Below are 24,607 nucleotides of genomic sequence, written 5' to 3' on the forward strand. Positions count from 1 at the left end.
TCTCTACCTCAGATGCCCAGCGGAAAGGAGTGCTGTTTTCTCTGTAATGTTCTGCCTGGCTGTGGACATCCCCCTCCTCTAGGGTCCTCTGGCTCAGATAAATCAGCCTGCACTTCACAGGAAACTTCAGCATACACTAAGGAATAATAAAATGGAAAATACGAGAATCCTACAAACAGCACATCTCACATACCTCCTACCTTTGAATACCTCTCCTTCTCCTCATCCCCACTCCCCCAGCCATATGAGCCTTCTGGGAGAAGTTGGAATTTAGACAGGAAAGAGGAAGGTAAGAAAAGTGGGTGAGGTAAACAGTAAATATTTACTTATTACCTATCATGTTCTTGGTACTATGTTAGTGCCAGAAATGTAACAGTGAGCAAAATAGACCCTACTCCTGCCCTTGTGGAGTTTATAGTCTAGTGGGAGAGATAGACATAAACAGATAACCACTAATACGAGTATATACTTACAATTTGCAATACCTCTTATGAAGCAAAACTACAAGGTAATATAAGCATTTGTTGTGGTGGGCGGAGGTGATCTAACCTATAGAGTAGAGAGGCCACTCCTGAAGGTGGGGCATCTGAGCTTGGGTAAAAGGATAAGTAGGGGTTAACTAGGGTTGATGAGGGCATGGGCTAAAAGCATAGCAGGAAGAGGGAACTTTATGGGCAAAGGTTCCCAGGTAGGAGGGAACAAGGTAAGTTTGAGGAACTGAAAAGCCACTAGCAGGGCTGGATAGGTGCAGGTCCTACAGGGCCATACAAGAATTGGGGCCTTTAAGGAAAATAATTGAAGGACTTTAAGCAGTAATGTTTAAAATGATGATATTATTTTATAATAATACTTTTATAATACTGTTTTATAATATTTTAAATAAATGGTATTGTTATAATAATATTTTATAGTATTTTGTTCCCTTCAAAGCGATCTTTGGTTACAACATAAACAATAGACCAATTAGCAGCCCTGTACCAGAGCTGGTTAAGGAATGATAGTGGCTGGATTCGGTGGCAGCACAAATGAACGAAGCAGAAGAGTGTGAAGAAATAAGGGTAGTGGAGAGCATCTCCTCCATTGCTGAAATCCCTCATTCATTTAACAAATGCTTGATGTCCAGATTCAAATCCCAGCTCAGATCCTAAAAGTCTTGGGCTCAGGGATCCTCATCACTAAATCGATAAAACTTGACCGCAGAGGGCAAGACCTAAAAAGAATCAGGGCTCAGCACCTGTGTGGGACAGATGCACGGTCGGTTCTTCCAAGAAGAACCTCTCTGCTGGGCTCTACCACCAGAATCCTCGCCTAGCTCAGCAAAGTCCTTTCGGGTCAGGAACTCCGTTCCCCACTCCCGCAGAAATGGGCCAACCCTTGTCTCCCGTCTGGACCAGTGCGACTTTCCAAACTTGCCCTCGAGGAAAATTAAGGATTTAACTTTCCGACTCCACTTAGCAGTTTACTTGGGAATTTTCCAAAACGAAGCTGGAAAGAGGAAGTTGGAGAAGCTACTGATAACGTCTCCGGCTCCCGCTCCCTCGAGCCTGGGTGCCCTCCCCAGTGCGGATCACCAGTGATCTCCGACAAAGAGCAATGGAAGGTACAGAGCAAATAGAAGCCGAACGCCCGCCGGCCGCTCTGTAGTGGACTGAACGGGAGGGCGGGGCGGATCTTTGTGACGTCAAGGGCCACGCCCCCTCAGAGGGAGCCGCGCCTGCGCCAGAACGGCTGCCTCGCTCCCGGAAGTGGAGGGTCTGCACCGAGAGCGCCGCTGGGTCTGGGTGCCCGGAGGCAGAAGCATTGGCGGAGCTCGCTCGTCAGCCCCCGACCGCCATGTCGTCCTTCGACACCAACCCTTTCGCAGACCCAGTGGACGTAAACCCCTTCCAGGTAGAGCCCCCAACTCAATTCTCTCTAGTGCCATAGGCCGCGGCTCGGGCCTCTTTCGCTGGAGCCGGGAGACGTGGCGTAGAAGAGACAGGCCGTCTGCCCAATGGGAGAATGAGCTCTGAGGGCTGGCCTATCGTAGTGTCTGTGGGGCGGGACTAGTAGCAGGTGTAACCGAGGAGGGGGCGGGGCGCTGTAGCTTGGAGAGAAGTGGTGGGACCCTCTAGCTCCCCGGGTGTCGTCCCTCTGGCTGGACCCTGCTAGGGAAAGGAACTGAACCAGACGCAGTCAGGGAGACCCCCCAGTGTCGGGGAGAGAACCGACTTCAACTGAGGGGGAAGTGTGGCTACCCCATCCCGCAGTCTTGGGAAGACATCTTCCTTGAGTCACGTTAGGAAAGGAGGTGAAAACAACATAATGGAGAGGTGGAAGCCTCTGCTGGGAAGGAGGAATGTGGGAAGATCCCAAGTTCAGCTCTCCTCCCACCCCTCTACCCCTCCCCCAGCCTCCGCCGAAGAGCCAAACTAGCCTACGAGGTGTAGGAGACCCACTGAGATTCGCTAGGAAAGGAAGGTTGGGAGAGGGTGGGTAGCCAACGCACACTGAAATATGGACTTGATAAGAATGCCACACCTTGGCCACGGGTCTAGTTTGGACTGGGATTTGGCTAGATAGGAGAGAGAGCCCAGGTTTAGGGAGTGGAGAGGGCCTGAGGGTCTTGAAGCTCAAGAAGTGCGATCTGATGGACCTGTGTGTGTTGTTAGGGTAGTTGAGACGTGTTGACCTTTGAGCTGGCCTGATCTTTTGAGGAAAGGATCGCGGAAGAAGTCTTCCTACTTAAAGCTGAAACCTTTCTACCTTTGAGCTGAGGGTGCAGGGGTATTCTTTTTCCCCAGTAAAGGGCTTTGGAAAGCCTGTGAAGCTTGTTAGCTCCAGATCTCCTGTGTCTCTTATTTTATGTCTGCTTAAAACCAGTTCTAGGGAAGCTTAATTGCGCTGACTGGTGATTTATGAGCCCCGAGGTTTCTGCTCTGTCAGGATGTCACCAGGCGCATTAACTTGTCATGCTTGTATTTTATTCTGGTCACTGGCAGCTGCAAAGTTTCCTGCAGGTATCGGGGAAGTACTTAGAGGGGTCCTCCTGCAACTCTCTGCATGAGTTTTCTCACCTTGAATTCCTTTAAGGATCAGAGCAAAGACAGGAGACCAGCAGGGAATAATTGTATACTATCAGGTCAACATTCTATCCCTCTTTCTTGGTCTCAAGGTATTTAGTCAAAGGGAGCCCTCAGGGCAAATTTTAGTAGCTTGGTCTTTGTAATGTCCTGAACGTTTCTCTTGCGGCTTAATGCTTCTTGATGGAACCTTTGCAGGGACCTTGTCTCTTATGTAATGCCTTCATCTCTATTAGTTGAGTAAAGAAAAAAACATTTGCATCTTTTTTTTCTGTCAGTGTCATCTGGTAAGAGTTTAATTTAATTACAAAACTGCTTTATAACGCTGGACTTTGAGTTTTAGTAAGGATCTAGTGGTCTCTTGGAATGCGTTCTGTGTAATGGTTGGCTTTTTTTTTTCTTTTTCCTGTCAGAATCAGAAATAAAATGTCAGTTTCTATCTGAGAGGCAGCCCTCCGGAAATGCAGAGAATTTGTCTCCAGCGGTAGCAGTGGACGAGATAATTGGCGCTGCCCTGTATTAATAGCAGCTTGAAAGTCTTAGGCTTAAACCACATCTTCAGCCCCAGGAGTGATTGTGCAAATTGTGGTAGAAGTAACTTCTGCATTCAAGTGAGACAGTCTGTCCGTCAGGCAGCTCCAGGATATGGCAGGACAGGAAGCAGCTGTGGTCCTGTAAAGAGCAGCATCTGGTGGGGAATCCTGTGTGAGAAGACGGAAGCTGGCTGGCTGTGACTCTGCTCCTTCTTATGCTGGACTGGGTTTTTCCTCTTGGCACACAGCCCCACGGGGAGAAGGAGCTTTGGACATGGGGCCTTCAAGCTCTCCTGGAGAGCCGCCCTCCCCGTCCTTGTGATGGAAGTGTTTGCTTCCCTGACTGCCAGGGCTGGGACATTGGGAGGGTGTAGCCCTGGGGTGACTGGGTGTGAGCCCAGCTTCATTTACCCAGGGTGTTAACACAGAGCTCAGGAGAGAGTTAGGGGAATGGCGATAGGCTCCACAACTGTCACACCTAGCTAGCTTTCAGAGCAGAGTCATGTTTTCTGTCACTCCATGGTGGGTCATGAAAGTATGCTTAATGTTCAGAGTCCATGGTGGACTGTTAAAGAGTCAGGGCATCCTCAGAAATCTATTGTAACCCCTTAGTCTAGAGAGGAGGAAACCAGGAACCCGGTGAGGATGGGGCATGCTAGAGTTACTAACTAATTCGCAGCAGGAAGGAGCACATACTGGTCTTAAACTGCATTGGGGTTATTTAGGCCTGCTAAGGAAAGAATGTATCTTCATCATCACTGCCCCTATTTTTTTTTTTAAGATTTTATTTATTTGTTTATTTGACAGAGAGAGAGATTCATTGAGAGAGGGAACACAAGCAGGGGGAGTGGGAGAGGGAGAAGCAGGCTCCCAGTTGAGGTGGGAGCCTGATATGGAGCTCGATCTCAAGACCCTGGGATCATGACCTGAGCCTAAGGGAGATGCCCAACAATTGAGCCACCCAGGAGCCCCAACTGCCCCCATTCTTGAAATGAGAATACTGGTAGGGTTGATTAGTACTAGTTAAGTGAGTTTTAATTAGTACTCACTAATTAGTGTTAGCTACGCAAATCCCTCCCCCTACCACAGTGTGTGGGGCTGGAATAATACAGATTATACTGTGCTTTTTAGCAGCACAGCTTCTGAGTAAGACTGGTCCTGAAAGCTACTCAGGGTTATGTAATCAAATAAATTTGGGAATCACTCTGTATTCCATTTTTGTTGCAGATTGGCAAGGCTTGTTATTTTGTGAAAGGCTCTGAGCAATCTTACAGTAACGACATTTGCTTAACTTTGTCTGACCCACCACTTCCCAAAGTTATCCAGCCATGGAATCCTTTTTCTGCCAGCTCTTGTAATAGGCCATGCAACTTCCGCTGTGCCTTTAAATTTAAAGAAGCCTAGGCTTCTTTGCCTAGAGTTATAATTGGGATTCTTAGCAAACTCCCTGCTCAGTAAGAGCTGTGAGCACAGAGTTGTCACAAGAGCGCAGCAAAGCTTTTTACCAAACTTCCAGGAGGAAGCAGGAAACTGCAAGCCAAGGATTACGGATTTCACAACCTCCCCAGCACTCCCTCACCCCCCTGTTATTGTGGTGCCTCTGCTCCGCCCTCTCTTGGTTTGCTCCCCAAAGCTCTCAGGAAGGGCTTGTTGGGTGGGGAAGGAGAGGGCTGGAGGTGGGCACTGGTGCACGGTTGGAGTTTTCAGCAGCCTGCTGGCAAGCAGGTCACCCAGGCCCGTGCCAGGGCCACTTTCCTCCTGGGCACATCTGCCACGTTGCCTCAGGCAGACGGCGTTGATCTTGAGGAGGGGGGAGTAAAGTGGCTGGCGGCACTTGAACAGACAAAACCTTTCAGTGTCGTGCGCGTTGCCAGATCACACAATATCACTTTGACACTTGCCTCCTCGAAATTAAAAGATAATCTCAGCAGTGTGGCTGCTTCCCAAGGATTTAAAACGTTTCTCTCCTGTGGGAGGAGAAAGTGGTGGCAGAAACGTGATTTGGGCGTGAACTAAGCTCCCTGCTCAGACATGGAGGCTTTGCCACTTCCCAGAGAGGGTGGGCTCCAGCTTGACTGTAACTGTCGGGATTCTTAAACCCACCAGATGGGCCCATTAGAACTTTCCTGCGGAATAGGAGCACTGTCTCGAGAAAGTTGAAAACGGTGAAGTTCAGACAGTGGGAGTCCAGGCAGCTGCCAGACTGGGGTGTTGGGGGTGGGAGTCGTCTCCCTGCCTCTCGGGCTGGCACCTGGAGCCAGGCTGGGTGCTAGAAAGTGCCTGGCTGGAAACACAGCGGAACTGGAGCCCCACACTTCTGTTGTCTTTGCGGCTACTTGGGAGTAGGATAATCCCATGTTCCGAGCAGTGATAATACTTAACCAGGACAAACAAGGGGTTCTCACCACTCTTTCAGAAAAGAGCGCAGTGTGCATTAGCAAGGCATGACCTATCCAGCAGTGCTCCCTTGAGATGCTGACACATTTAGGCACATCACTGAGCTCCTGACGCTCCAAGGGCCGGCACAGGAGACAGGGTAAATGAGCAGCACATGACCTGCCAGAGCTTCTGATCTGTTCACGGTAATGCTGGGTATGATGAGGGCAGTGAAGACTTGCCAGAAGGAGCTGTGAGGGATCTGAGGAGGAAAGGTAGAGTCCTGTGGTAGACAGGGATAGGCGTGGTGCAGAGAGCCCGCTGGATGGGAAGAGAGGGTAGTTCCTATTTCAGGTAACGAAGCTTCCACATACTGTTGCTGCCCAGCCCCAGTCACGTCCCCCCCCACCCCAACTTCTCCCACTGTGGGCCTGGACACATCCGCTACTTGAGGCACACTCAGTTGCTTGGCCCAGTCACTCTGGTTGTTCTCTCTGTCCTGGACTCTAACACTGGGACTCTCACAACCTTCCACCTGTTTGCAGGCTGTGAAACCTGGAGTTCCGTCCTTGACTTTGTTCTCACTGTAGACCTCTCTGAGTAAGTGCTTCCACTTGCATTGTAGCCGGCACATGGGGTGCAGGACCACGTGGCCCCGGGGACCCAAACAAAGCAGGTTCAGCCACTTGCCCCTGAGTAAATCCAGAGGCAGAGAGATGAGCGGTGGTGAGACGGAAGATGGCGGGCTAGCATCTCAAAGACATCTCCAAAGCGTTGGGGGGAGGGAAGACTTCCAGGTTTATCTCAGGAAAGTTTGGGACAAAGGTCAGTCTGATAGTTAAATCACTTATTGTCTTCAAGTCAGTCATATGTGGAGTCTTGTGGCTCAGACAGCCCTTGTTGCTTCAGGGGGTAGTTTCGGTTCCGGCAGAGGCCGCTTTGCCCTCAGGGTCTTCAGCCTGCACCCTGGGAGGAGCTGGGAAGAAGCAGCCAGCTAGAATGCTTGAGGTCATAACTGGGCGAGTGGGGACTGGGGGTGGGGGGTGGGTGTTGTCCTCTCCCACTGTGGTTTCCAAGTAGCATCTGCTTCCCCGCCATCCCAGGTCTACAGCTCTAGGGGCACCAGGCTCGCTCAGCTGGTAGAGCACGACTCTTGATTGTTGTGAGTTCAAGAAAACAGATAAACCAACCATATCCAGGACTCTAGCCCTCCCCTCCTCCTGAGCTTCAGACCAGTATTCCCACATCTTGCCTGCAGGTTGCCTGACAGTCAAGCAGACCTCATCCACAGGTATCTCCAGACCAGCTCAGTATCTTCTCCGGGCCTCTCCCTGCTCCCACACACCCACTCCTGAAAAACTTGTTCTTCTTCCCCTGTGATCACTGCCCTTGTTCACCAGTCACCCAAGCTGGCCACCCTGTCCCTCAACTTCCCTTTCCCCTTTCTGGCTCAGAGAGTGGCGGAGCCCATGGCATCTCCCCAAGCAAGGTGTCTGGAGTCTGTCCCCCCTTCTCCACTCCCAGCTGTCATGCCAGTTCTCTCTGTCACCCCTGTGGACTGTGGTCCCGTCCAGGCCTCTCTCCCCGCTCACTGCACTGTCCTCACTGTGGCAGACACCCGTCTCCAGTTGTTCAGCACTGCCCACAGGTGGAGTCCAAACTCTGGCAGCCCTGCTTCAGGCTGGTTCCTTGGCATTCCTGGCTCCTCTCTCTCTACTCTTCACTCCACAGCGATCGGAGCCTTCTCCTGTGTAGAGGCTGCTTTTATTATTTATTTATTTTTATGATTTATTTTATTTTATTTTTCTAAAGATTTTATTTATTTATTTGATAGACAGAGATCACAAGTAGGCAGAGAGACAGGCAAGAGAAAGGAGGAAGCAGGCCCCCCGCTGAGCAGAGAGCCTGATGTGGGGCTCGAACTTAGGACCCTGGGATCATGACCCGAGCCGAAGGCAGAGGCTTTAATCAAACCCTGAGCCACCCAGGTGTCCCGATTTATTTTATTTTTTAAAGATTGTTTAGAGCAGGGGTAGGGGCAGAAGGAGAGGGAGAATCTCAAGCAGATCCCCCATTAAGCACAGAGCCCAACCCTCATCTTGATCTCACCACCCGGAGATCATGACCTGAGCCGAAACCAAGAGTCAAATGCTTAACTGAGCCACTCAGGCGCCCCTAGAAGCTGGTCTTATTTATTTATTTATTTATTAAGATTTTTTTTTTTTTTAATTTATTTATCAGAGAGAGAGAGAGGGAGAGAGAGCAAGCACAGGCAGACAGAATGGCAGGCAGAGGCAGAGGGAGAAGCAGGCTCCCTGCTGAACAAAGGAGCCCGATGTGGGACTCGATCCCAGAATGCTGGGATCATGACCTGAGCGGAAGGCAGTTGCTTAACCAACTGAGCCACCCAAGCGCCCCTAGAAGCTGGTTTTAAGCGTCAGACTTGAGCACTGGAAACCTGAGTCAGGTAAAAGGACCCACAGTGACCCCTATAGCTGAATGCAAACAAGCTTGTTAAGTGACCCAGCGCAGAAGATCCCTGAGCCCTGGCTGACCAAACAGGCTGCTTACACCCAGGCACAGGTACCAAAAAAGGAAAATTCCATACATTCTCATACCTTCTCACTTCCCCTTCCTGACAGCCCCCTCTCCCCTGCCCTGCCTCATGGCAGATTGTCTCTCCTTTGCTGTCCTGCCTGCTGCTCCCTTGCAGGGTTTTCAGTAAACTTCAATGTCCTTGGTCCTACCTTGGGTGAATTCTGGCAGCCCCCCGACTGGGTTGCCCCACATCCTGTAGCGCTGCTGTGCCTTTGCAAATGCTGCTCTTGCCTCCCTCCTCCATGCTTGCTACACGTCTGTCATCACTCAAGATCCAGCTCAGGCAGCGCCTGAATATACTGCCTTCCCTGCCTCCCCAAGCACTTAGTCCCTTCTTCCCCCGTGAAGGTGCCTGGCCTTGCCTGCTTCCAGGGTGCCTCCTGCCACACTTCCCCTCCTGCCTACTGGTTCTCTGCACTGTCTGCTTCTTGAGGACAGGAACCAAGGCTTTTTTCCAGCATCCTAGCCCTGTGCTTGGTGTTGGATGGTTTGTGTAGGGAGGAGACAAAGGTGGAAGGAGGGGGCAGGTGGTCAGTGTGACGGCAGACAGGCCGGGCGCCAGGGCCAGGAAGGCCTTGGGAGCCCAGCCAGTGTTTTAGCCTCACTTTCCTGGGCTGCAGGAGAGAGAGGCCGTGCCTGCACCTTGCTCATTTGGTGGGTCCTCAGGCTCTTTTTAAAAATGAGTGGGTACATGTGCTTTGAAGGGAAAAATAATGTAATCACATGGAAAATTTGGAAGACAAAATAGATCATTGCAATTTCTTGCCTTTTGAAACCATTGCTATTTTGATGCATTTTCCTGCCAGTCTCTTCATATGAGCGCTTTTGACAAAATTGTTATTTGGGATTCATATAACAAAGCACTTTTCTGTGTTGCTGCCCTGTGTCCGTAGCTATGATTTTTAACGGTTGTTTAGGCCATCAGGGGGGATGTGTACCAAAACATTCTTTGCTCACTGTCATTGGATATTTAAGTTGATTCTGGGTTTTTAAAAAAAATTTTTTTTTTTTTTTTAGATATTTTAAAGATTTTTATTTATTTATCAGAGAGAAAGGGAGAAAGTGAGCACAGGCAGAGGCAGAGGGAGAAGCAGGCTCCCTGCTGAGCAAGGAGCCCGATGCGGGACTCGATCCCAGGACCCTGAGATCATGACCTGAGCCGAAGGCAGCGGCCTAACACACTGAGCCACCCAGGCGCCCTATTTTTTTTGGTAATTTATTTCTTAGAGAGAGAGAGAGTGAGAGTGAGTTGGGGGAGAGGCAGAGGGAAAGGGAGAGACAGAATCTCAAGCAGACTCCTCGCTGAGCGCGGAACCCGACGCAGGGCTCCATCTCACCACCCTGAGATCATGACCTGAGTGGAAACCAAAATCAAATGCTCAACCAACTGAGCCACCCAGGTGCCTCTGATTTTTTCCCTCCTGGGGAATACTGGTGCAATAAACATCTTTGCAGATCCAGATTTTTATGTATTTTTATCCTCTTTCCCCAGGATGGGTTCTCAGGTAAGAGAGTACCAAGGTTCACTGTCGCTCTTTTCACTTGGGACCCAGCCAGCCAGTCTGGGGACGATTGCCCTTTTTTTGTCATATGACACACAGCCTTGTCTCCAAAGCAAATAGGATTTCACGGAGGTTCCAAAGTCTTGGTAACTGCCTCTCAGAGAGAATGGCTGAGTGTTTTGTTGTTGTTGTTATTCATTAGGTGTTTATTTAATGTGTTTATTTGGAGCCTGAAATAAATCCCACACGGGGAGCTTGGGTGGAGTGTAGGATGGCAAAGTCACAGCTCAAGCGCAGCCAGGACCTGTGACATGGAAAGTGACCGCCAGACTGGAAACAAGTATGTTTTTCCCCGGCCCTTCTCGGCTGAGCTCCAGCCTGCCTGCCTGCCTGCCCGCCTCTTTTCCCTTTGTTCCCTGACACTGCATCTCCACGAAGGGTTCCCCTTCTCCAGTGGTGGTGGGCCTCTCTTCCCCTCCGGGGTCCTCCCTTCTCCTCCCCTCCCTTCTTCACTCTGCCCTGGGCTCTTGTGCTGTGCACACGTCTCTGCTAGGATCATCGATCATTGGCTCTGGGAGGGCAACGCACCCTCTTTGTCTTGGTGTGTCCCTCACACCCGGGCTGTTCCCCGAATGGAAAGAACTGAGTGCAGGCGTGTTTTCTTTGTTACAGATTCGGCAAAGGGCATCAGGCAGTTTGAGTCCTTTGTGTACCAAATGGGTTTTGGGTTACCTCTCTATAGGTGAAACTCAGCTCTTGCCATCTCTTGAAATAACTACTTGACCCACTTACAAGTCAGCTGACGTTTGGTGAATAGGAAAGGACGTAGCTTCTGTGGACTTCTTATTTGTGGTTCGGAGTAGAAGCCAAGGGTCTTCATTCAGACCAGCCAGTGTGGTCTTTCGTGCAAGACTCTGCATGTCTCCTGCCATGAGTATCCCCCAAGGACTTCCTGAAGTCCAGGAATAAAAAACCAAACAGAAACCATTGTCCTGGTTCTGCCCCATCTGTGTTCCTCAGGAGCAGGGTTCCTTCATTCAGTCACACATGGAGCACCTTCTGTTTGTCAACTGCAACAGGCTTTGGGGGTGCACTGCTGAACAAGCCTTCCCCTCTCAGGCTTGCCACTATGTCCCTGAAGATAGACAAATTCAGGATCCAGCTCAGCCACTATCCCTGTGATCTTGGACAAACCTACTTCCCCTTTGTGAGCTGGGGCTTGCTCCAGCCTCAAACTAAAGAGAATCATTCCTTGCAGGGTGGTCATGATGTTGAAGTTGGGGATGGGGGGTTATAGCTTTTCTTGGCCAGGGCTGCTCAGCTGAGCTGCAGAGCACGGAAGCTGGTTGAAGTGAGGGTTTTCTCCATTCTCTCAAGGATGGATTAGAACCAGATCTATTGTAGATGCACGGGGGAGAAGGCAACTCATTGCAGACAGTGACTGCCTTAGGGCGTTGGGCCATAATTCTTCCAAGGAATCAGGTTGAAGAAGGCTGGTAGAACCTTCATATCTGATGGCTTGAAAACGTGACCTGTTCTGGGGTGACTAGAACTTCACTCTAGCATCACTGTGTAATCCTGGCACATAGTAGATCCCCAGTAAATGTCAGCTCCCTTCCTCTCCCACCAGGCCTAAGCTTCTCATCTTTCAGAAGGAGCCCAGGACTTCCCGAGTGTTCTAGGCCCCTCTTCTGAGGCAGGGTGCTCCTGGGCCCTGGGGCTGCTGCAGTGGCACGGGCGCCCCCTAGCTTTTTGGGCAGTACCTCCCCAGAGAAAGTGGAGAAGAGCACGCAGCAGGTCCTCTCGAACATCAGCTTCAAGATCCCATGAGCTTCTGCTTCACATCAGGCCCTTCACCAAACACTAGGAGCTGGAAGTTTGAACTAGACACAGAGGCATCTGGCCACAGAGGTTTACGGCCTGCTAGCTGAGACAGTATTTGTGGTGAGTCTGGTGAGGGGTCCAGAACCGAGTGCTGAAGATTTTAGAGAAAAGGAGAGAGCTCACTATAAGCAGAGTAGTCAGCTCACCAACCCCCAGAATCCTCTTCTGGCTGACCTTGGTAAAGGAAGTGACCTCTCTTCATGGTCTGGAGGTTGCCTGTTAAGACGTATGCGCCTCAGGCAGACATGTGGGCCAGCACCCAAAACTGCTACCAGAGCCACCTCTCTGTCCTCTGTCCTGTGACACAGACTCAGGTAACCAGTTCCCTGGATGGTGGATCTGATTTCAGTGACTTCAGCTCACACAGTCTGCTGTGGCTTGGTGCTTTGCTGAGTCGAAAAGGGGAACAGAGCCCGAGCCCCAAATCTTTCTTGCAAGAAGCCAGCCCAGTGATTCTGGGAGAAATCTGCTAGTCTTTCATCCAGTGAATAACCTCAAGGCCAGTTCCTCCAGCTCAGCTGGCCTTCTGAACCTCACCTTGTCATTTTGTCCTAAGTTTCAGGGGCCACTAGATGGGGATGGTGGCCAGCAGAGAGCACATAGCCAGGTGGCCTCTCTGCAGAGGAAATTGGGTGGGGTACAGAGAGATGAGGTATCCAGAGAGAAGAAGGGAGTTGGAGCTGCATGCCCAGCTCTGGGCTAGGCCCAGGGGCCAGCCAGCCAGTCTCACTGGTCAGGAATTGGAGGCCCAGGTGGGAAGACGAAAATTGGTGTGTGTGAAAAACATCAGAAAGAACACTCACAGCTGACCCTTGGTTTTGTGAATGTACAGAATAGGGAGCCAGCCATTTTGAGACTTAAGACAAGTACAGTGCCATGGTGAGGGTCTGTTTCCACATCTGACATGTAAGGGGATTGTCCTCTGAAGGTCTGTCTCATGTGAATACCGTGTTTGAGAATCCATTTAGTGGAGGTGAAGCTGGGCCAGCAGAACGGGAGCATGTGGACTGTAGTGAGGGTTGGCGGTTGGGAGGGTTAGATACACAGAGGCAGGCCAGGGGAGGCCTTGTAACCGGGAACTTGGCAGAGTCCAGTGGCCCTGAGCCCATCCTTTACAGCTGTGGAGTTGGACCTGAGCCCCGTACCTATTACATATGGCGAAGGGGGAGGGGAAGGGATGGATGATAAAGGGTGCGGAGGGGGCAGGATGAGGCCACTGCCTGTTGACCTTGGGCCAGCAGGGGCCTGCTGGGGAGAAGGAGATGACAGGGAGTGCTGTGCAGGCCCTAGGCCAGAGGGCTGGCCTTGGCAGAGGTCAGATGGGGAAGGGAAGACTCAGGAAGGAAAACTCAAGAAAAGCCTGTGTTCTGAGGACATTTTTGGATTTTTTGAAAAGAATCCAGAAAAAAAACCCCAAAACATTTTCCCGGCTTTTCATCTGAGCCCTTCATGCCTCTCTATTCCTAGCAAGTGTGCCTGATTTAATAAAACCAGCACTGGCAGCCAGCAGCACGTTTTTGTTCCAGAACCTTAAACTGTCCTTTAAAAATGGAGAGGAATAAGTGCTTCCTGTAAAATAATAAATACAACAGTAGAGAAAGGTTATGAAGTAAAAAATAATTCTCTACACCACCCCCCCCCGGCCCCCCACACCCCCAGTCCCTGGAGGTAAATGCTGTGAACCATTTTGAATCTGGAAAGGACACTAACAAGGACATGGGTGGTGTCTATTCCGAGGTCTCATAGTGGGAACCTTGTTCTGGGTCTCTCCTGGGAAGTCATTGGGGCTGAACTTGTCCTTTTCCAGGAGAAGAGATCACAGCTCTGGTGTGGCAGGGGCCAGGCACAGAAGCCTTCCCGAGAGGCTTTTCAGGGCACCAGGAAGGGCCTCAGCAGTGTCCCTCCAGCCAGGTATCCCTGGGAGGGGCCAAGGGACCGTTATGTCCCTCCCCTTCATCAAGGTTCTCTCTTCTCCCTGGTGTCTCACGGCTATTTTTTGTTACCTTCCCAGGATCCCTCTGTGACCCAGCTGACCAGTGCTCCACAGGGTGGTCTGGCGGAATTCAACCCCTTCTCAGAGGTTGGTGAGCATGCCTTCTTTCTGAGTCCCTGGGCCCTCTGGCTGGTGCTAGGTTTCTGGGGCAAGAAGCCTTGGCAGAGGCAGAAACAGCTCTGAGAAACTTCCATCCTCAAAGGGATAGCCCTAACATGGACATGGGGTAGGGGGAAGGGTGAAGAAGTCACCAGTTCCTCCCTTGGGATCTGTATCTGGGCCCTTCCCTGAAGAGAGCAGGACTGTGTTGGGGAGCTGGGGCTCCAGCAAGAGACCAGAGGTGCTGGGTGAAGCACCACACTGCCCAGCGCCTGAGGCTCAATTGATGGCCAGGAAGTCGCAAAGGTAGGCCCAGGCCTGCCCTCGGGGCAATGCCCCTCACTGGCAGGCTGACCGGTGCAACCACTCACCTGCCTCTTTTGGTGTGTCCCGTGCAGACAAATGCAGCGACAACTGTTCCTGTCACACAGCTCTCTGGGCCCTCGCAGCCGGCGGTTCTCCAGCCTTCAGTGGAACCAACCCAGCCAACCCCCCAGGTACTGTTAACAAAGATCCTTTTAGCCTCTCCTTTCCAACAAGGGAAGCCCCCAGACCAGTAGCTGAGCCCTGAGATTGGGGGAGGGGGTGGACCAAGGGCCTTCATTCCCAGCTCCCCTTCAAGGGCCCTCTTGACCTTGGAGCTAGTCATTTGCACGTGGAGGGCCTGCTCAGCCAGGCTCGATCCTTACCCCACCCCACTACTACCACCAGAAACTAAGCTCTGCTTACCAGGCTGGAGTCCTCAGTGTCTTGAGCAAGAGCATTTGCCCCTGTTTTGCCATTCCAGATCCTCCTGGAGCCTTTGGTTTGTTCTCTCTTACTCGGGGCCCAGAATCTCTCTCTCGCACTCTCGCTTTTCTTTTTTTCACCTCTTTCATTCCTGTCTTCCTTCCTATTGCCCTTTGTCCCTTCACCAAATGCTGGGGCTCTGGTCTGCCTCATGCCTGACCCTCTCTGCCATCACCTCACTACCCTGCCTCCCTGCCCCCCATCCCCTCTACCCCTGGTGGCCGTGGCCCTCAGTGGAGTGTGTGTTGCAGCTCCTGCTTAGACAGGCCAGCGAGTTCCTGCCTACCAGACTCCTGGCAGTGAGGGAGCTCTCAGAGAGGCAGATGCTGCTAGGAGGAGCTAGTATTCTCAGAGACAGCTACACGCGAAAACTTCCGAAGGTAGGCAAAGTGTAGATGAGCCTGAGTGAGGGCAAGGCCCGAGCTGGGTTTTGGACTCTCATGGGCCCCAAGCTGCTCCCACCATCTGACTGGACTTGGGAGGGAGGGCCAAGACCCTCAGCAGGGTCCAGCGTGGTCAGTTCTGGTCCTGCTTTTGCCCCCAGGGCTTGAAACTTACCTCCGAAGGCAGCCTCAGCTCTCCGGAGAACTCTTTTTGGAGAGAGCGAGAGAGCGAGTGTGGGTATGAGTACACATATGTATGTACACATAACACCTGGCTGGTCATTTCTCAAGGTGACTGGTTTGAGATCCGCTGCCTAAGGACTGTAGACTTCAGGAGGAGCCAGGCGCCTGTGGCTGTAGCGCCTGTTAGGAGCGGGGCCCAGGACTCTGCACTGGAATGCCTCACGTGAAGCTCCCTAGATGTCTCTCTGGGAGGCCTTGCTCTTCCTGGACAGGGGATAAAGCTTGGACTGTGCATGTCACCAGAGCCGGACAGAGCAGGGCCCAACTGAGGGCGCTGGCCTGGGGTGTACCGGTTGCAGTTCAGGTGGACATCAGGGGGCTGCTCCTGGGGGTGGGGTGGGGTGGTGCTAAAATCCCTGAGGCCCTAGGTGCACTTTGGTCTGCCCTCCAGTGCCTCCCCGCTGCACTCACTGCTGGCAGTTTGGCACTGTGTCCCCTTCACACACACACCCTCCAGGCTCTTCAGGTGAGGTGTGGCTCTTCAGGTTTCTGTACAGGTTAGTCTCTTATGAGGCCATTTTCCCTTTGCTAGTTACCCCAAAGGTCACTGTAATTGAACTTTGCCTGGATTCTAGAAGGGGGGGGTACTCTAATCTCAAGCTCAGGGATTCTGAAGGGGAGACGAGCCCTGCCTAAGGCTGGTTAACACCTAAGAGGACAGAGGTGTTGAGGCAGTAGGTGGCCTTGGCATCTCTCTGGTGGTCTCTGGTACCCAAGACATCATGGGGCTGGTATTGGCTCTCCCTGCCTGGGGCAAGGCCCTCCCATTTTCAGCTCAGGCTGATGCTATCCCTCTGTCTCTTGTGTCCGGCTGCCCCCACCCTCTGTGTCCCCCAGGCTGTGGCCTCCGCAGCGCAGGCAAGCCTGCTCCGGCAGCAGGAAGAACTGGACAGGAAAGCAGCCGAACTGGAGCGCAAGGAGCGGGAGCTGCAGAACACAGTGGCCAACTTACACGGTAAGGGAGGCTGCCAGCCTCTGGGCCAGCATGCCTGACGCAGGAGCCTTCCCTGAGCCTGCTTGGGCCAGGGCAGCCCTGGAGCTCTGTTGGGCTCTAGATCATCTCAGCGGTGCTAGTGCCAGTGCCCGGAAGGGCAGCGAGGTGGAGGCCGGGAGACCTGCAGTGTGATCCTCAAACTATAGGTTGTTTCTGTGCTCCTTCCCAGCTCTGGAGGGTTTTGCTAGAGTAGGGCACTGGTCCTGTGTGTGACTCCCCCTCATCTTCGGGATGATGACCCCTTGTGTTTATGGGCTGGTTGTTTGTAAAAATAATGACTTGGGCCCTCTTGTTTCCCAGTACATTTGGGATCCATTATCTTGGAGTGGCTTATGGATATTCGTGCCCCATGCCACTTTGCCCATCCACTCCCTATCCATAGTGACCCTGACTCCCACTTGTTGGCCCCTTCTGGGAGCCCTGGTTTGGCCCATAAACTCCAGGAGTGTGCACCCCACATGCTGCTACAGAGGCCAAGCCTGACTGTATTGCTTATTGGCCCACAGTGAGAGAGAACAACTGGCCACCCCTGCCCTTCTGGTGCCCTGTCAAGCCCTGTTTCTATCAGGATTTTTCAGTGGAGATCCCTGCTGACTACCAGCGGATATGCAAGATGCTGTACTATCTCTGGATGTGTGAGTCCGGGCCGTCTTCTGAGCGCAAGGGGGAAGTGGGGTGTAACTCCAGAGCCCTGTCTGTGCTCTGGCTGCTCCTCACTGCAGCCTTCTTCAGGGCTGGGCTGGGGTCAGGGTGGGGGGTGCCTTCTGCCCACACATTGGCCCTCCACTGTCTACTCCCTATCCTGGGAAGCCCCCCGAAAAGGCCCACTCACCCCAGTTCACACCACAGATTGAGTAGGGTGGGACTAGCAGGAGGAGGCAGAGTTCCTCTGGGGCTCATTGCCCGTGAAAGGCCCTCCTTTGGCAAAGGCTTCCCTCCCCACAGGCCTCTTGGCTCCTAGGAATGTGAGTGGATATAAGACCCCCTATAGCTCCACTGTGGGCCCTCTAGGGCCAGGGACAAGAGTCACTGAAAGACGTCTTCCCCAGGGATCAGCCCTTGAGTCTGCATCTTCCCTTCCCCCTCTGCCCTCCTTCATATGCTTGGGCTGTACCCTCACCTTTTAGGAACTTGGTTTGGTCCCTGGTTTTGCTGTCCCAGAAAAACCAGGATTGGGGAGCTCACCCTGCCTTGGTGCAGACCAAGGACTGACGTTTCTGCTGATGCCCTCACTGTAGGGACCTCACATCCTCTCTGGGGCTGGTTTGCTGGGCCCGGGAGCCCTTCTGTCCCCTCAGCACCAGCCTGTCTTTCTCTCTCTCCTCACCCTCCCCAGTGCATTCAGTGACTCTGTTTCTGAACCTGCTTGCTTGCCTGGCCTGGTTCTTAGTCGACAGCTCCAAGGGAGTGGACTTCGGCCTTTCCATCCTGTGGTTTATCATCTTCACCCCCTGTGCCTTCCTTTGTTGGTACCGACCCATCTATAAGGCCTTCAGGTGAGTGGGGCTGGGGCAAGGGGAGTATATGGCTAGCATCCCAGGTAGCAGGCCAAGGGCCTTATGCCCAGGGGCCCCATCCCAGTCTTGGAGCAGAACAGGATGGGGGGGGAATCCACTTTCCCATTCTCATCCACAGTGCGAGCAGACGGGGGTCAGGAGCCATTTTCCTGAGATGTTGTATCAGGGGTCTGCTCTGAGCACCATCCTTGGTCTAGGCACAGGAGACCTAAGAGAGGGGTCCTTGGGCTCCCACCCGCTCCCCTGTGGTCTGCTGCATTACTGGGAAGAGGGCAGGGCTTCTTCAGCTCCCTTCCGAGGCTTTAAGGAGTCCACTTTGATAAGGGCTGCATGGCTGATTGCTCCTAGCTTGTTTCTGCCTCTCCCCTGCCTCCCCAGTAACTCTTGAGCCTGCTGAGTGCAGATGGGCTAGTGGAGAATAGATACATGAGCTCAAGCAGATCTACTTCATAGACCCCCTAGCGTTTGTGGCATTGTGCCTCCCAGTTGCTGCTTTCAGGCTTGGGAACCTAGCAGGCCCCAGGGAGAGGAGGCGGGCGGTGGCTGAACCCTTGCATGTACTCTGCAGGCAGTACGTCAGCCCCTGAGGACATGGGGATGGAGGTTTGGTCTACAGTTCTGTGTTCCCCAAATACCTTTTTATTTGACCCAGGCCAATGGTTTTATTATTGGGTATTTCTATCTTTGGCATCGATTTCCTTGTCTCTTAAGAAATGCAGGTACACACCCCAGAAAATGGGGTTGTTGCTCCCCCAGAGGGAGCAACTTTATTAGCTCTTTGAGTAAGGGGTCAAACTGGAGGGCAGTTAGTGGCAAGTTGTTTCTGATTATGTCTGTGGCTGTTTGTGTCCTCTGGCCAGTGTGGCTCATCCCCTGGAGCTGTCTGCGCTCCCATCCTGCCTTCTGGCTCCTAATGCCAAGCGAGGAATACTGAGGAGTGAACCCCCGGCCTACCTAATGACCTTAGGTTTCCCCTTCTCTCCACAGGTCCGACAACTCTTTCAGCTTCTTCGTGTTCTTCTTCATATTTTTTTGTCAAATAGGGATCTATATCATCCAGTTGGTAGGCATCCCTGGCCTGGGGGACAGGTGAGTCCTGGGGCAGCATGAGGGGGTGATGCTTTGGAGGTGGCCTGACCTCCCTTGCCCTGACTTCTCGCTCCCACAGAGCCCTCCGAGAGCACCCATCCTCCACTCTGGCCGGGAAGGTCGGGGGCAGGCTGCCTGGTGTCCTCCTCTGCCCCTCCCATTCTTCCCGGGTCACCACTCACTGCCTCACCTGTTCACCGCTTTCTGAGGTGTTGTGGGTGGACTGGCCCTAAACCCTTAGGCTACCAGGACTACGTCCTGTGGAGAATTGCATCCTCTTCCTTTCCTCTGGCTGTTCCCTTCCAGAGGCTGGTGCTGCTTCTACAGGCCCCAGGCAAGCCCTTGGGTTCAGGTAGCTGCCAAGAGAGGCCCTGGTCTTTTGTGGACTTGGTGCTGTGACTTTGTCCAGAGACCCTGTAATGTCAGAAGGTGGAGCCCCAGCCTCTTCTGGACTGGCTTTGAGCACAGAGCTGGATTGAGTTTCCTGGGTGCTGGAGTCCTCAGCTCAAAATTAGCCTCAAAAAGAAAAGCTGCCGGCTGATGTTTTCCTTTCTGCCCCAGTGCACAGGGGACATTACAGAAAGGTCAGGCAGCCGCTTGGCTGAGAGCCTGAGCCTGGAAGGGTTGCACTACTTTGGTCCCTTCCCTCCAGCAGAGCTGGCAAATGCAGGCCGGAGGGAGGGGCCTGACTCACCTTGTGCTCCGAGCGTGCCCACTGCCCTGCCACCGCCCCTCATCCATCTCGCCCTGCTGTTTCTGGGCTTGCCCCTTTCTCTTTGAAAATGTCATCACTCACTACCCTCAGTGAGATCCTAGAAGACAGGCTGTGCCGTAAGTGCTCTTTGCTTCCCAGGCCGGGAGTCAGAAGGCTGGCATTCTGGTCTGGGCCCCCCCCCCCGTCCTGCCCCCTCATAAGCTCGGCAGACTCCGGCTTCCCAGTGCCTCCCCACCTCACCTCCCGAACCCCGCGGCTGGGTGGATAGAACCCCCCTTTCTTGTTATCAAGTATAAAATACACAGAACATAAAATTTATTTTAGTGACCCCTTAACACATCTTAAAGTAAAAAATTCAGTGGCTTTTAGTAGGTCCACAGTGTTAGGTGGCCCCATCCACTAGTTAGTTCTAGGACATTTGCATCACCCTGAGAGGAGACTGTACTTAGTAGGCATCCTGCTCCGTCCTTCCCGGAGCCCCTGGCAGCCATGAAGCTGCTCTCTTGCTCTCGTGTGTGCGCTCTCACTCGCTCTATCTGGATCTGCCTTCTCTGGACATTTTGTCAAATGGAACCATACAGTATGGGGCTTTTTACGCCGGCCTCACTCAGTGTGATGTTTTTAAGGCTCACGCTGTAACATGGCTCAGTACTTCCCTCCTCTTTACGAAGTACTCTTCCGTCCGCTTGTCCATTCATCAGTGGACACACCCTGGGGTAGTTTCCACCTTTCTGCTGTCGTGAACAGTGCTGCTATGTACATCTTTGTACAAGCCTTTGAATACCTGGTTTGGGTTCTTTCGGGGTAGGTATGCGGAGTGGAATTGCTGGGTCACATGTTAAGTCTGGTGGGGTAGCCACAGTGTAGGAGGGTTCTCATGACCGCACCATTTCCTTTGGCAGTATACGAGGGCTCTTGTTTTTCTGAAGCCTCACCAGTGCTTATTTTATTTTTTTGTGTTCTCAACCTAGAGGTGTATCTCACTGTGGTGGGTTTTTTTGTTTGTTTGTTTTTTTAAGTAGGCTCCACACCCAACATGGAGCCTGGCATGGGGCCTGAACCCACAACCCTGAGACCAAAACCCGTATGTCTACCATACTCAGTTGGTATGTCACCAGCCGAGCCACCCAGGCACCCCAAGTGTGGTTTTTGACTGGCATTTCCTGAATAACTAATGATGTTGACCATCTTTAATTTGCTTTTTGGCCATTTGTGTTTCTTCATTGAAATGTCTGTTCAGGTCTTTCTCTGGTAATTGGGTTGCCATTTTGTTTTCGAGTTCTTTATATATTCTGGATACTAACTTACCAGATTAACGCATTTTCCCCCCTTCTTCATATTATTTTTTCATTCTGTGATACTGTCACTTGATGCACAGGTTTTAATTTTGATGAAGTCTCCAATTTTTTTCTTTTGTTGCTTATGTTTTCGGTGTCATATCTAAAACCAGGGCCAAACCCAGAGTCATGGAGAGTGAACGGTTTTCTTCTAAGCATTCTGGCTTTAGCTTGTATTAGGTCTCTGATCCATCTTGAGTTAGATTTGTGCCTGGCTGAAGTCAGGATCCAGCTTCATTGTTTTGCGTGTGGCTGCCCAGCGCCATTTGTTGAAAAGACCGGTGTCTTGGCACCCTTGTCAGAAATCAGTTGATGGGGGCGCCTGGGTGGCTCAGTGGATTAAGCCTCTGCCTTTGGTTCAGGTCATGATCCCAGGGTCTAGGGATTGAGGCCCCCCATCCGGCTCCTTGCTTAGCAGGGAGCCTGCTTCCCCCTTTCCCTCTGTCAAATAAATAAAATCTATAAAAAGATAATAAAAATTAAAAAAAAAAGAAATCAGTTGATGGTCGATGTATCAGTTTCTGGACTCTCAGTTCTTTTCCATTGATCTGTATGTCCTTGTGCCAGTACAGCACTGTTTTGAGAACTGTGGCTTTGTAGTCCAGAAATGGGAGACTATCCCCTCTTACAGATAAGGACACGGGCTCGGGAAGGAGACATGACTGACTGGAGGCAGAGGGGCTGCCCTGGGTCCTGGCAGGAGTTGCTGAGGTGACAGGATGAAGGCAGTGGGTTGGCCAGTGGTCCTCCTTCCCGGGGGTGGGCTTTGGGAGTGAGCAGCCAGGCTTTCCATGTCCCCTAGAGCGGCAGGAAAAGGCCCTCTGCTGGACCACTCCTGTCTGAGGGCAGCATGGGGCCTGTCAGCCTTCACAGAGGCCTGGGCTCTCACAGCCCAAGGGCTTCTGGCCCATGGCTCTGTGCCACAGGGAGGTGCCTGGTGGTGGCCGGTCAGTCTACAGCGGCCACTTAAAGAGCCCCTCATGGGGACCTCTGGGGCCCCCTCTCACTGTGTCCCCTCTGGCTTCCTCCTCCCTGCCTTCGCAGTGGTTGGATCGCAGCCCTGTCTACGCTGAAGCAAGACCATTTGGCTGTGTCTATCATCATGATGGTGGTGGCTGGCTTCTTCACCCTGTGCGCTGTGCTCTCACTGTTCCTTCTGAAGCGGGTGAGTGGTGGGTGCTGGGCCAACAGCAGCCGGAGGAAGCAGACAGCTCTTTCCTGCCTTCACCTCGGGGATGCCCATCCCTGGAGGCAGTTGGGCTACCCCCTTCTGGGCCCCGGAGGTCCAGTGACTGTCCTCACCAAGTTTCTGGGTGGGAGGTTAGGCAGGTCCCCAGGGCGCACTTCTCACTGCAGCCTCTTTCCCCAGGTGCACTCCCTGTACCGCCGGACGGGGGCTAGCTTCCAGCAGGCCCAGGAGGAGTTTTCCCAGGGCATCTTCAGCAACAGGACCTTCCGCAGTGCTGCCTCATCTGCTGCTCGAGGAGCCTTCCAGGGGAACTAGTCCTCCTGACTCTCCTTCCTCTACCCCAGCCTTTTCTCTCACCTGCCTTCTAGCTGCACTTTCCATGGGTGCCTTAAACAGTGGTTATGCCCAGCACAGACCTGGGGAGGGTCTTGCACAGTCCTTCCTCCTTCCTTAGCTACCAGCTCTCCATTCTGCCCGAGGGGAGGGAAGGGAGGGACAGGGACTTTTTTTTTTACACAAGAGAAAAAAAGAAAAAAATAAGTTGTCTTTCCTTCTCTGGTGGTGTAGGTTCAAAGCACTGGGACTGTAGTTCACTTCCCCTTACACAGGTACATGCACGCGTGCACACGCACACATACCCACACACATCACATAGGTGTACACAGTTGGGATCATCAGCTGACCTGGGCCCATGCCAGCTGCAGTTTTATTTCTGCCAGGGTCCGGGACTCCACTCCTCCCCCAGGCCTGGCCTGCATCTGGCTGCACAGGCCCAGCCTTTGGCTTCCACAGTCCTGCCTTTCTCTCCTGCCTAGGCGGGACTAGTCTCCTCAGGCCCCCCTTTAGATGAGCTGCAGTCCAGGTGGATGGAAAGCTCTTTTCCCCAGATCACTCTGAGGTGGTCTCTGGGCTTCCAGTGCCTGTGACACGGTCACTCCCAGGCTCTTCCTTGCCTTCTGTTTCTCCCACATTTATAGCCCTTTAGTGTCCCCTGCACCTTCCTGGTGTGGGAGGCATGTGTGCCCTCTGGGGCCTTCTCTGAGCCCTTGCCCTCTCCCCTCTGTTGACTTACTGAATGTGCAGTGGGGTTGGCTGGGATTCGGGGATGGGGAGGGATGGAGGACATTGACCCCAAGTAGTTCTTTGCCCAACCTTTGACAGTTGTCTAGGTGGGTGGAGTCTGACTATCCTGGTGTGGTTTGGCCTTGTTTCTATATCCTCTCCTCCTGAGGGACAGTGGCCCTTAGCCGTGGCCTCAGATTCTTCCTCACTCTGCCTTCTCCCCTTAGCAATATCTCGTGTGTATGACTCTTCCGGGGCGGGGGGCAGAAGAATCAGTCCAGAACTGCATCCCTCATGCTGGACTGATGAGCCACTTTACTGAGTGTTTCCCTGTACCCCCCCGCCTCATGGAACCTAGGTCACCTGTCACTGGTCCTGTGGATTCCTCAGGTGTGTCCCGTGTGATGGGCACCTGGGAGTCCACAGATAAAAACTGCACCCTGTCCTCTAAAAGCCATCTACAGGGGCGGATGTGTGGTCTGAGGGGACTTCTCAAAAAGCTGGCCAACTGCCTGCGCCTGGGACCTGGGGCTCACCCCAGGCAGTGTGCAGACTGCCCGCCCACTCAGCCCCAGAGCCACTGATCATGGCAGTGACCAAGGTTTTGTACACTTTCTGGTATTTTTTTCTTCATGTACAAATTATATGTTATGTCTCAATTTTTGTGCTTTAAATAAAAACAAGACATTTTCAGACAATGCTGGTCCTCCTGTCTGATGGACTTGGGAGGATGGGAGTGGCCAACAGAGCCTGCACTGAGTTGCTGCAGCGGTTAGTGTGAAGACTCAAAGATTCCACATCTGGCCCCCCTGCTCTGGCTGGTCTGGTAGGGGCCAAGCGCCTTCTTGACACTACTTAGCCAAAAGCACCTTGTCCCAGTATCTCTGCTTTAGAGCCGCTGGTTCTGAGCCCGAGGGGCAGCCTGGGGAGCCTCTTTGACTCTTACCCCCTACCGGGCACACCTGCTCTGCCGGACTCCTCCCGCCTTGCCCTTCACGTGAGCCATAAACTCTGGGTGGGATTTCCCCGTACCCCCTCCTAGCGACCTCGCTTGCGGGCCTTGGACCACAGGGAGACTCGGTGCTCCCACTACGTGATCTCCAGTGGCGTGGCACCCGGAAGGGCACCTGAAGCTCACCTGAAGCACCTGGGGGAGGCGGGACCGTGGGGGCGGGGGCGGGGTAGCGCCCCGCCCAGCGCGCTGCAGTCCCGGCGGGCGGCGCTGGGGGCAGCGTGGAGTCC

At 52.8% G+C, this 24,607-nt stretch overlaps 1 protein-coding gene across 1 annotated transcript; it reads left to right on the plus strand.

Annotated features, from left to right (window-relative positions):
- The first annotated feature begins 1,700 nt into the window (after positions 1–1,700).
- SCAMP2 (secretory carrier membrane protein 2) lies at positions 1,701–24,063 on the plus strand. The gene is made up of 9 exons (XM_059371818.1): positions 1,701–1,890; positions 13,967–14,035; positions 14,446–14,544; positions 16,300–16,417; positions 16,963–17,091; positions 17,793–17,952; positions 18,961–19,062; positions 22,159–22,279; positions 22,484–24,063. The coding sequence occupies exons 1-9, from the start codon at positions 1,834–1,836 to the stop codon at positions 22,616–22,618; spliced, it is 990 nt and encodes a 329-aa protein (XP_059227801.1). The 5' UTR covers positions 1,701–1,833; the 3' UTR covers positions 22,619–24,063.
- The last annotated feature ends 544 nt before the right edge of the window (positions 24,064–24,607 follow it).

This window comes from Mustela nigripes, chromosome 13 (assembly GCF_022355385.1).
Source record: "Mustela nigripes isolate SB6536 chromosome 13, MUSNIG.SB6536, whole genome shotgun sequence".
Taxonomy (NCBI): Eukaryota; Metazoa; Chordata; class Mammalia; order Carnivora; family Mustelidae; genus Mustela; species Mustela nigripes.